This window comes from Hippichthys cyanospilos, chromosome 17 (genome assembly GCF_059441005.1).
Source record: "Hippichthys cyanospilos isolate Australia breed blue-spotted pipefish chromosome 17, RoL_Hcya_1.0, whole genome shotgun sequence".
NCBI lineage: Eukaryota > Metazoa > Chordata > Actinopteri > Syngnathiformes > Syngnathidae > Hippichthys > Hippichthys cyanospilos.
The window spans coordinates 9,307,617-9,320,365 of record NC_142385.1 but is presented as its reverse complement, the minus strand read 5'-3'; the positions used below and the strand labels follow the sequence as shown (position 1 = coordinate 9,320,365).

Below are 12,749 nucleotides of genomic sequence, written 5' to 3'. Positions count from 1 at the left end.
AATATAACGATTAATGAAGTAATTGATTACTTTTGTACCAGCCATTTGTACACATTACTTTAGTCAAACATTGAAGGACATAGAAAAAGATAAAAATAAAATCCTGGGATTGAAAGTCTAGATTCTTAAAAAACGTAAAAATATGTCTTTGGGATTGAATGAGTAAATAGGATGATGATGCAATGACATTCAATTCCCAGCTGTGCATAATTTAGGTAATAAATTAAATTTCTTGATCTCTTAATGTGTTTCAGATGGTTTGAATTTTAAGATACTTCCAAACTTTTAACTAGTACTAGACACTATAACGATTCTAAAAAAATACAAATCCGGTTACCCTGCTTCCTTGGAGCTTAACATCTTGGCCCAGATCAGGTCCGTATCGATAGGCTCCTCCCGCGGGTTGGTGGAGCTGACCTGCAGCATGAGGGAATCGCACGGCGCCCCGGTCAGTGTGGCCAAGCCCTCGATGGCGCGTCCTGCCTGCAAGGCAAAGTAGGAGCCATGGAGTTTGGCCAGGGCCTTCTCGATGAGCGCCACCCACAGCTGCTTTCTCTGAGCCTGAAAGACCACAGGCAAAGCATCGCACGTCCATTTTTAGAATCCAGGAAAGAGACAGAGAGTTTGTAAAAGGATGCTGTGGTTAGGGTTTGAAGTGGTTATGGTTACTCTCAGTAATGAAGTACTGCAAATGGATTTGTTAACTAATGTAACCGTATTTTCGGACTACAAGTCGCAGCAGCACCAATTGAGAGAGAAAAAAAAATATACAAGATCCTATACAAGATCCTATACACCTATACAAGATCGTATTCTACTTAAATATTTTTATATTTTGTTTATTTATATTTTTTAAACAGTTTTTTAGCACAGCAATTGATGTACATCTTCCAGATCCATTTCATAGTTGTTCCATTTTTGACACCTTGGACAGTTACACTCAATTGCTTTACTGGTGGGTTGTCTCCTGGTGGCTAGCAAAAAAAAAAAAAAAAAAAAAAGCAGATAAACTGCAAGGCTCAAATCATAAGAAAAAAATTCCGGCTTACAGCCCGAAAAATAAACTATGTAAACATTTATCTAGAGAGAGTGATATACACACATACAGTTAACTGTATATATGAAAAAAAAAAACCAATTGGCCACGTTTCACCGAATTCCAGTAAGCAGAGCAAAACCCTTATTAATGTTACAAATGATTAATGTTACGCAGAGTACAATGGTCTATTAACAGTCGCATTCATGTTTGGCTGCCTTCAGGGGTCACAATCTGGTGCGTGTAAGACTATAAAAGGCAATTGGAAGGTGAACTCCCGCCTGTGTGCTTCCATCTTTATTAACCTCCGTGAGCCTGAAAAGGACAAATGCCTGCAAAAAAAAAAACTAGCAACGATCTTTAACTTAGGATAATCTGTATGTTTTGATATGCAATTATTTGTGAAAACTAGTATGACTTCTCAGATTTCTAGCGTGCAGACAAACCTGTGAGAAGAGGAGGAAGCCGTAATCGTCACAGGGCAGCATATCGTCCACCAGCACCGTCGTCCACGTCCCGTCTTTGCATAAGCGAACTTGGTAGGCTCCTTCTGTGCAAATAGTTCTGGTGATCATCACCCTCTCTACCAGCTCGGGTCGCTCGGCCAAAACAGCGAGAGCACTGAGGAACCTGGAGAAAGGAAGTGTTTTTGGTTTATTTGCATAGTATTAACTCTCCACTCGCTCAGCTAAAATATATGTAGATGTCTAAAGCTGTCAATAGCAATGAAGGTGTTAACTTATGCACAGAGATGGATGTTTTTTTTCAGGTTTGTTTAAAAAAATGCATAAAAAAGAAAAAAACTATTATTATTATTATTATTATTATTGTTCTAAGAGAGAATATTTAAAATAAACGAATATACAATAAGCTAAAAATGAAAGGAAAACAAGTAAGAAGCAGAACAATTTGTAGTCAATTTAAACAGACTGTAAATGTTGCAGTTGAAGTTTGACATCTATAGCCATCATGGCAGTGAAAGTTTTTTTTTTTTGTTTACCCCCAATATCACGACGAATCACTTATTGATCGGGCTCGACTAAAGTGTTTCTCAAATGAGGACAATGTGGGATATTATTTAACAGGGTTTCTGCAGGTAACTGTGAATCCAATTTAATTCTATTAAAGCTGTACGTTTATTTTCATATCAAGAGCAAATTAACTGTAAAATGAAGCAACATCTTGCAAAATTATGTTATAGTTACGCCTTTGCAAAATGGTGTATGCCTTTCTATTCTCTAGTTTCAGAAGGATGTGCCTCGTCAATAGTGGTGAAATTTTCCGCCATATGAGCGAGTAATATATACCACATGACCTGACATGATCTATCTTCAGGAGTTCCTTCATGAGACACAACTACAAGAAGAGGATTTCTTTCCTTCAAATTAATTGCAACGGGAAGCAATTTACTTGTAGATTCTGTTATACTGACCATTTCAAAAACTTGTATGCCTTCTTGTAACATTTAATATAGAAACGCATTGTCATCATTTAAAATGAAGGAAAATATTTGCACATAGTCGGTTACTATGCTGTCATCTCGTATTACAGAGGTTTTTATCGACGTGAGTGGTTGGCATGTCTCTACTCGACTTCTATTGGTTGGCTGGCGGGTGCTTGGTTGTTTGCTTGTTTATTAGGCCAACTGTGTGTGTGCGTGTGTGTGTGTGTGTGTGTGAGCGAGAGAGAGCAAGAATTTGGGTTACATCCTGTTGAGAGTGAGAGGATTTGGCTCCAGGGAGGGTTATTTTTGATAAGCTGTGTGTGCTGCTGATGAAACTTGTATTGGGACAACTTTGTGCACAACTCGATTTGGTTATACTGTGTGTGTGTGTGTGTGTGCGCGCGTGTGCATCTGCAACCCCCAAAAGGACACAAAAGAAGGACAGAAAGATAAAGCACATGTCCAGACTTCTGCAAATTATCTTCCTGTCAGGTACATCTGTACATCTTTACACTATGATCTGGCTTTTATTTTTTTTCCGACAGCATATTTTCTTTGTTGTAATTTTCCCGCCTCTTTGTCTTAGTCACCGTTCCTCTCTGCTCTATCTTCAAGGCTGAATTCAGTTGGTGTGAAATGTTTTGCAAAGAAAAACAAGACAATCGACTTTAGTCTCTTTGTCTTTTACGCTTCATTGAACGGAGCGGAATGTATTACCTTTCTGCAAAATGCTGCCTAACGATTTGACTTGCCTGCAGCTGTGATAGCTAGTACATTTACATAAGTGAGGCCAATAAAACCCTAATTATTATTTTACTTTATCGCGCTAAAAGATGCTGCACTAGACTTTACAAATTGAGTATTTTTATGAGAGGAAGCATCACTTAGATTTTCACGCCCAGTGAACACAGCAATCACGGCAGTTAAATTTTGGAGCCTGAGGAGCGTCCTACTTCCTCGTGATGTGTTCTGACAGCTCACCAGCAGTTTCCCAGCAGCCCTTGGAGGATGTCAGAAGGTCGCGGCGTGCGAAAAACGGACCACTTGACGCCTCGGTCTTTGAAGTTGCTGCATTTGATCTCGTGGGGGCGGAGCCACTTTTTGATTCGCTGCTGGACGCTGTCGCCCTCGGGGAAGCCGACCGATCGAGGTCCTGGGGGGAAACTGTCGTCCACGAAGTTCACCTTGTTCTAATTGAGGGGGAGAAAGGACACGGTGGAGGACGGAAGGTGAAAACGAGTTAAGGAAATGGGCGGAATAACTAGACACACATAACTAGATTTTTCAACTGCAAAAGATGGAATATTTACCACTGTTGTCATCACAAGGGTTTTTTTTCACCTTGGACAACGAGGCGCTCTAAAGGGGCCAGACCAGCTCAGCCCTGGCCAACAAGCTTGCCTTCAAGCTAGATTTCCCATTCCCCAAAACAAACAAACAACCCCCCCCCCCAAAAAAAAAATAAAAATAAATAAAAACAACCTTGTACCTTCTCTTGAGGACGTGCTTGCACTCATTGTCTACAATGAGGCGCTCTAAAGTCAGTCTGAAACCCTGGCGCAATTACTGTAACAGAGTCAGAGAGACAAAGTCTTCTTTAACCTAATATTTCAAGAAAAATAACAAACAAAACAAAACTACAAATAAGTAGCACAGATTGAATGTCTGGACTGTAAATGTTGATATTGAAGTGAAAATTAAAATTAACTTGACTTTAGTACAATCAGTAATGATGGGAGTAACTGAAGACTAATATTAGAGATTTTGGGTGCAGACTGGTATCATCAGATATTGGTTTTGGATATCGGACAGCTACTAATATCGGATCAGGACATCCCTAAAAATGTGTTTTTGTGTGTAAAGAATCAAAATACAGAATACCGAAGGTGTCTTTAATGAAGCAACATTTTTACTGCTCACTACCTCACTCCAATTCAACAAACAGAACGTGATATCCAGCCTGACACAGTATCTACTCATCTAAAAGCCTTTTGTATATCAACACATGCCACTCCGGTTTCCTATCTGTGGTGTTAGATGTGCGCCGGCCAGCCATGTTGCGAACCAGGCAGAGGATGTAACGCGGATGCCCCGCTGGCAGCTCCCAATGAAATTGATTGCCCGCCAGACCCAACTCATAATTCAATTCAGTTGCCTTGAGTCCGCATTAATGACCAGACCAGACCACCGTCATCAGCCAAGGTCGCCATGTAGAGTACAGGTTGCGAAGTTCATTGGTTTATGTGCAAACCCTTGAACTAGCTTTGACGTTAATAGTAGAAGGTTCCAATGTGAATTTACTATCACAGCCGAGGAAATAAAAATAACACTTCCGACCTTGACTTCAAAATAAGTGATGCAGATGTATAAATTCTAAAAATATATTCAATTAAAATATGGTTAGGAGCCTATTGATTATTAGTAGTCAAGGAGGTGCATGTTTGAAGCCAATATTCAGGTATCTACTGTATTTATCGCTATACGTTTTCATTTTTAGGCCGAGGAGGGCCTAAAATAGGCTGCTGAACCACCTTTATTTGAATGTTGATTTTTTTTTGTCCCTTTTAATAAGTTTAAGATTATCTCAATCTTTTTTTCCTTTTAAATTGTAAGAAAAAAAACTCTGGGAGGTCACATTGCCATCAGCGTGTCTTGAAAAGTTAAATGACAACAGTAAATCAAATTCTCCAAAGCTGTACAAAACAATATATTAATATTGATATATATATATTGATAAATTCAAACAGATTTTATTCCCAATTTTTAGCCTATCAGATTTTTCAAAATGGGTATCAATTGACAGCTAGCACTGCATATATTAGGAATAAGGTGAGAAACTCAACGCCATTTCACACTGGTAAATAATATACATTATTAGGGTGAGAAAAGCAGAAGGTTTTATCATGCAAACATGTTGGAAAAATTTCTCCCTGGTGGTAGGATGACAAAGACCTTGATTTGACATGTAGGTAGCTGGCTTTTTAAATCGTAATATCGGCTGAGGACCACCTTAATTAATCGCGGAAGCCAATATCGTGATTGCGATTAAAACTCAATTAATTGTGCAGCCTAGGTTCAACCTGCTGTAAAATTATTGAAAAAAAGGCCACAGTTGTCAAAATGACAGCCTTTTGAATAACAGAATATTTTGGGGAAATTTTATACCCTCATGAATTCAAAATGAATGAGAAAGCCACAGGTTTATGCCCACTGATAGTAGTTGTACAAAAAACACAATTTGAACCTGATCCATATAAATCTGCGCGCCACACAAAAGACCTTGGAAGGATGATTCTAATTCCAACCGACAGCCACCTTGATCTTTTAAGGGCACTCCATTCTTGCGCTGAGTTGAAATCTGAATTGATTTGCTAATAGGGTTTCATTTTACGGCGCTTCAGAGTCTAAGGTGTTGTGATGTTTACAGAGTGCGATTCCCTGTTTCCATAACAGTGGAGATGTGCCAGCATGCAAAACGTAGCTTGCTCCCAGCAGACGCAAAACTGGCAGGCATACAAGACTGCTTTTTAGGCGGCGGGAAGCTTGTAGCCAAATATCATAGGTGGCATAGACAACCTGTTTATCTTCACAAACATGATAACACAAACGCGGGGAGGCAGATTTCACGGCATCACACTTATTTAATGCAAAACAGAAAGGAGCGCTGGGGAAAAGAAGAAACGGCATGGTGAGACAACAGCTGTTAACTGCGAGGAATCACAACAAACTATGTTTGTAAATAGTCGAGGTTTAGCTACGAATTCGGCAACAAACTGTTTTAGACTGAGACTGATTGAGAAAAAGGAAAGAGGATCTAATTCCTGTCTTGCTAGATCGGCTTTCAGTTCTGTTGAACTGGCATTTCATAAGGTACATGGAGTCTGTTATTTCCATAGCGACTCTGGATTTCCTACCATTGTGCTTGACAAAAGCAGTGTCTCTGGATGAGCTTGTCTATCATACGCGCTAATGTTCCTTTCCAGAGGTGGCTATGGTGCATGTTGAAACATTTGTAATAGATTAAAATTAATACTAACTCATAAAAACAAGATTTGTGATTGGGTTACATGCTTGTGAAATGCATTCGTGTGGCTTCTTTGACTTTGGACAAATTTAATCACAGTGGCTTCAATAAATAGATTCAATAAATCATGAGTGCCATACTCAAGGCCAGATCCAGCCTTGTAGATGGCTCACTAAAGATAATAATGTTCATGTAAGGATAAATTGATTTGTTCGACTAAAGTATTTAACCCTTGTGCGGTATTTTGTCCAATCGTTTTGTCTTTATTTCAAAGGGTTTTCATATCAAAGCGAGAGAAGACACTTATGGAGCTGAAATTTCACCCAGATGGTGACAACATGCCAAAGCTCATCATAGCATGACCACTTAGTTATCACATCACCAAGAATGTGCCATCCCTTGGCTAAAATACTGTGAGAATGATGTGGGAAAAAATGACCCAAAAATGGTCAAAATCCTAAGGTGGAACAAAGAATATCAAAGAGTAGAAAACTATTACAAAAAAACAACACACATTAAATTAAATGGGATGCCAATCCCTAAAGTTTTCTTCAGACTAAACGGCACGTGTGTTCACACTTTTCTGAACACGGCATTCTGATTAATATTACGTTTGCAGAATATGAATGAGGCCGCAAAATGTACCCATTTTTTTCTACCTTAGGGGGCAACAATTGTGTCTTAAAAGCTGTTGCCTGAAAATGGCATTACAGTTTCTCAGGGCTCAAGTTACAGCCAATCTCGGCTCACCTATTTTCTGTGTTAGGTCAGGTGACATTCTCAAGCTGTGTGAGCTAATACAAATTAACTAAGAATCAAACGCTGGTTTGGTTTAAAACGTCAGAAACAAATGTTTCATTTTGAGTCAATACAATGACATTTAAGGAATCTTACAGGAGAATATTAACCAGAGAGAGACTGAAATTCTGAAGATTTGGACAATTCTAAATTAAACATCTCATAAAACGATTAATCGAAGATTAAAAATGGTTATTAATTTTGTCATTTTTTAAGCTTAATCTACAATTTTCAATCATTTTTGGTGCATGTCATGTGATGACATCTTGAAAGAGAACAGACAAGCTCTTAGACGTGTAAAACAGAGGAGGTCCAGATGATGCTGTTAGTGATTACGTTCACCGTCGGGAAGCGGATCATTTCTGCCCAGCACTCAAGCTCTGTGGCTAAAAATAGGCCGGCCCAGCGTTTGCCTTAGCATGTTCACACAGATGCAGTCAGCCGTGAAAATATTGTGACACTGGGACAGGTTGAGCATGACGATTGATGTGAAGTGGGTTGGGGGGCTGCTGGAGTGGGGATTTAATGTCAGTCTAGAATTAGGGAAAAGATGTGGAAAAAAGAGGGAACGAGTGCTCTCGGACAGCAAAAATGAAGCAATGAATAATATAAAGAGAAGAAAAAATTATCCCATTCTTGTGGTGTTATGAGGTGAGCATCCATCCAAATCCTAAATAAATTGCATGCGCTGAAATTACCTTAAGGTGTCCCGGTTTGGAGTTTTAAATTTAAATGAACATTTTCTTTGATGTTTGCATTTTTCATACAGTTCTGAATTTTAATATTCTCAAGTCAAAGAACATCTTGTTGCTGGACCACTTTGGTCTATGGTGAATTTTTTAAAGTCCATTAATCCACCAAAGGCACAAGACAAATTAGTTAAAATGAAAAACTGAATGGGGGAAGAGTCCTTGAGAAATTTGGGTACATTGGTTCGAAAAACAATGCTAATGGAACTGTCTTTCAGCCTTGGCCACCTTTTAATTTAGTGTACACTAAGTGTTCACGCTATGCATGACCATAACATACCAATAATGCAGTGAAAGGGCCAGCTTCAAAATAAATCTAACTTTCCCAAATAACACATGGACATCAATTTCTCAGTACACTTAATTTTTAAGTAGATCCCGAAATGTCGCGAATAACAGCTAATTTATTTAATGACCGGCCTCAGCAGCACTGCATTGTTCTGAAATTACATTCAACTGCTAATTATGCTAACTATGGATGCTTAAAAAGGATTCAATTATGCTGACATTGTATTACGATGCTTGTTCTTTTGATTTGCAGTGGTTCTAATATTAGCGGCTAGCGGCACTGAATACTAGCAGCGTTAGCGGCTAAGAGCAGTCAACAAACACATAAACAGCAAGCTGGCGAGAGAATTGAATTTATTTTTCAAAGGCAGTTTAATAGAGTTGCCATTCCTACTGATCACTTTTGAGATGCGCTGCTTTAGCTGGCAAAAATCGCTACTGTTCACTTCCTTTCATAAAGCAAATGCGAGTATTTGTGACAATAGTGTATGCACTTTCATGCGAGGGATTTGTTAGAGTTCTTTGAAGGTCGCATACATGTGCCAAATCCTCTTAAGATATTATCAAAAAGGTTTTAAAAAGTTTTTCTTCAGACATTGTGACAGAAAAAAAGAAAATGTTACAAATGTTTAAATATCTTGAGAAAGCTTAAGATAGCGTTTGCGACTGAGTGAGTCTTGACGGAAACAAAACTTTTGCTAGCATTCGCAAACATTGCCCACAGAGGGATGGTCTTTTTTTTTGTGTTCTGTGTTTCTTGTTCTTTAACCAAACAAAAACACAAATTTATCCGAAGACAAGATTATTTAGATCTTTCAGTAGGATATCCAAGCCAATGAAAGAGTAAATGGTATAAACCATTTTGTCAATAACGGAGTAGTATGTCATCCATAACAAGTGTTGAGATATTTTGCTTACCTCTCTACAGAAGCTGACAATGTTCTCCCACAGCTCCTTGGCTTCACCCTCATCATTTCGCCGACGGGCCTCGACATGCATACTCTCTCTCCTTTTCAGAGGCTTTATCACCTTGCGAAGGGTGAGGTACCGCTGGGGTGTGTGGCATGCCGCGCAATTCTTGGCCTTGACGTCATTGAGCAGCGTACATGCTGGGCAACTCCACTGTCCTGGCCTCTCTTGAAGGCTAGAGGAGCCGGGCGAGGAAGAAGTGGAACTAGAAGGGATAGCAGAAGATGAGGAAGGATAGCCTCTGCCTTGTTTCCTTGTTTTGTGACCCGAGGAAGATGAAGAAGATGCGGGCACGCAGGAGCATGCAGATTGGACCTGGCCGCAGTGTGGACAGCAACGAAGCAGGGCCGTCTGCTGCTCCTGAAAGCCGTGCAACTTGGACGACCCGCAGGCAGAGCACTTAGGCGCACCCGTGGGGTTGCGCAGGGTGCACTTGGAGCAGGCCCAAGTGCTAAAGTCCGGGCTAGAAGGGCTGGCCGGGGTAAAGCGAACTGTCTCACAACCCAAATCGATCAAGTCCGCACCGGCTCGTGACGATCGGCAGCTTTCACATTTTGATGAGCCACCTGGGTTCGCTAAAGAGCAGCCTGGGCACTTCCAGGTGGGGGGTCCTGAGGAAGGGTGGTGGATAGCCAGGTGATTCTTTTGAGGGTCTTCTTCTTCTTCTAAGATACTGAGGCGCTTACTAGGGTATGAGGGCTCCTGGGGTTGGGCGTGTTTGGGTTTGGCGGGTCGTTGTGGTCCAGGCTGGGGGAGTACGCTCGCACTTGGAGGAGAGGTAGGACTTGGAGTGTTGGTGCCCTGGTTTGGCGGTCGGCCAGTTGGAGGCACCTCTCTTCTACTTCTCGGAACAGGGTTGTTCTGGAGGGAGGAAAAAGCGCTAAATGTAGAAGACGGCACGTGGGGAGGTTCTTGGGGTTCGCAGGGAGGAGCTGGAGGTGAATCATCAGTTAGATCTATGACCAGAGGGGCAGTCCCTGCTGAAGCCACAGGAAATCCCAGTACAGGAGTGCGGACCTCTGGTACCACCAATGCCTCAGGGGGGATTTTGGGTAACGACAGTTTTCTGGGTCCACCACAGGCTGAGCATGACAACGCAACCGGCGTATTGTGAAGCGTGCATCGAGGACAAGCCCAGCCTGACTGCTGCTGCTCCATGCCACTAACTTCCCCGTTGCTCTCTGACCGTCTCAATAAATCTTCCTTGACCGGAACCTGTCCTTGGGGTTCTGAAAGCACTGTGGGGGTGACGGTAGGCGTTGGAGGTTCTGTAGTTGGGACAGGGGGGAAACCGTTTGAGGTGGCAGCAATTGTTGTGATGGCAGGCGCGGGGGTTGTGGAGGATGGTCCGAAGCCACAGACGGAGCAGGCTCTCGATCCCTGAGGGTTGTTGAGTGTACAGCGGGGGCAAGCCCAGCGGTGCTCCTCGCTACTGCTCAGGCGAAGGATCTGATTAAGGTCGGGTTTCTGGCGAGGCGCCTCACAGATGGAACAGCGAGGTGCTCCGCCGACATTTAAGAACGTGCAGCGTCCACATGACCACTCGCTGCCTCGCACTGCCGCCGCCATGGAGCCAGGTGAGTGAGAGTGGCTGCGAAAGACAAAACAAAGTTAAGAACTCACAAGTCATTGAAAACTTTGAGTGAAAAATACACTTCAGTGAGTCTATTTGTCTTCCATACATAAGGCAAATGTGATCATGAGGTGCAATGTTGCTATCAATATCGTCCGAAAATCAAGTTCTATTGAAGAATGCTAAAAACTTACTTAATATATACATTGCCCTTCTATTATACCGCGTCTGCAGAGTTGGTGGCTAGTAGCTAGCCGCTAAGCAATTGGCAAGAGGCATTTTACCTTTCAAAGGCAGTTGATACACTAAAATGACTGTACATTTGTATGCTGACAGTCTAACAGTTGATGTTCCTACGGCTCACTTTTTAACAAACACGTCTTTCAAGCCAGAATAAAATCACTATTGTGGTGCGGCAGGACCGGTACCCTTGACACTTGACATGGGAAAACCTCTGTGCTTTTGGATTCGGGAAAATATACAACAGCTAATTGGGTCCAAAATGTTATGTTGAATGCTACAGTTCATTACTGCTTAGGGAACCGAAATAGACTCCTTTACCCCTATTTCCAAGAGCATATTGAGCAACAATGAATACAAGTATGAGGAAATGAAAGTTTGACATGAAGGGGACATGAGTGAATAAAAAGATAAACTATCAAGTGAGGGAACACTTGCTTCCAGGAAGCTAATGGTGATTATCTAAAAGAAGTGAAGAAAAAAACCTGAGACCTCACGAGGACGGGACACAGACAAAATGAGAAAGGAAAAATAGAGTGTGAGAGGGAAAGATTGCCTTGCTCAGGGGAGCAAAAATTAAATCTCTTTCCAGAGGGCACTGAGGGCAGTAAATCCATACACAATGGCTGTATGATTAGAGCCAAGAAATGCAGCAGAGAGAGTAGGAGATGGAGGAAACGGGGCAGCAATTGCCTCAACACAATAGCGGTAAAAAAAAAAAAAAAAAAAAGAGTGGCTTCTCCACAGACAGTCTGCAAATTAGACAGTCAAGACAACTCCCCATCAGATTATTCTAATACCTCTCTCCCACTGACCCTAATATGTATGCACTTTGCAACGTTCAAAAGAGCAATGTATATGTACTTTGGTGGCTTTGTCTTGACCAACACTGAAAAGTGACAGTCACTCAAGTTGCTCATGTGTGAACAACAACAAAGACATAGCACGGTGGCTATGATGGGGTAGCGAAGGTGAAGCGCAATGAGCCAGAGCAATCTTCTGTTCTTCACTTTGGTCCCGAGGGGAAAGCTGTTGTCTGCAGTATGACAAGGGGATGTCATCACGTTCTATGCTTTATTTTATTTTTTTTTGTCTGTACAGGCAGTTTTATAAACGTGTGGCTAGGCTTCCGCATGACCCCGACCCTAGAAACGATGTGATGTAGAGAACGCATGGGTTTTTGGATGAATTTAATCGCTTCAAAATACACAAATACTGTTATTATTATTTCACTTTAGTTTTCTATTTGTGGTATAAAAAACATTAGTTCTGTGACGATGACAGACCTTCAACTGTACTCATGAGTGTCCGGTGACCACCAGCAGCTATGAACTAACCCTGACAAAATCAAAAGAACTGCTACCCTCGTAAACACCCGCTAACATTTGTCCCTCAGTAGGATAGAGGCTTTATTGAAAACAAGTCATGCAACATATGGCAGCCTTCTGGTGTCCATTGTCAATCGTTCCTTACGATATTAAAATGAATAGCCATTTTTTTAACCCTTTACTGAGCACAGCTTTTGGCAGATAGTCTAAGCATGCAAAACAGCTGAAAGCGTCCATAACAGCTATTGCTTAAATTCCAACAGAGCCGTAAATTTCTCTAACATCCTGAAAATCCTTGCC

General features: G+C 41.4%; 1 protein-coding gene across 4 annotated transcripts in view; it reads right to left on the bottom strand.

The window, feature by feature from the left end:
• Positions 1-12,749, bottom strand: part of capn15 (calpain 15) — a 42,969-nt gene that overhangs the window by 13,077 nt on the left and 17,143 nt on the right. For 3 of the 4 annotated variants that reach the window (XM_088439603.1, XM_088439604.1, XM_088439601.1), the window contains exons 2-5: positions 9,258-10,899; positions 3,462-3,670; positions 1,483-1,666; positions 338-561 (exon numbers count right to left, since the gene is read on the bottom strand). In XM_088439603.1, coding sequence (XP_088295729.1) covers positions 338-561; positions 1,483-1,666; positions 3,462-3,670; positions 9,258-10,877 — 2,237 coding nt within the window. In that variant the 5' untranslated portion in view covers positions 10,878-10,899. The remainder of the gene's footprint in view (positions 1-337; positions 562-1,482; positions 1,667-3,461; positions 3,671-9,257; positions 10,900-12,749) is intronic. The other variant, XM_088439602.1, reaches the window with a different exon arrangement.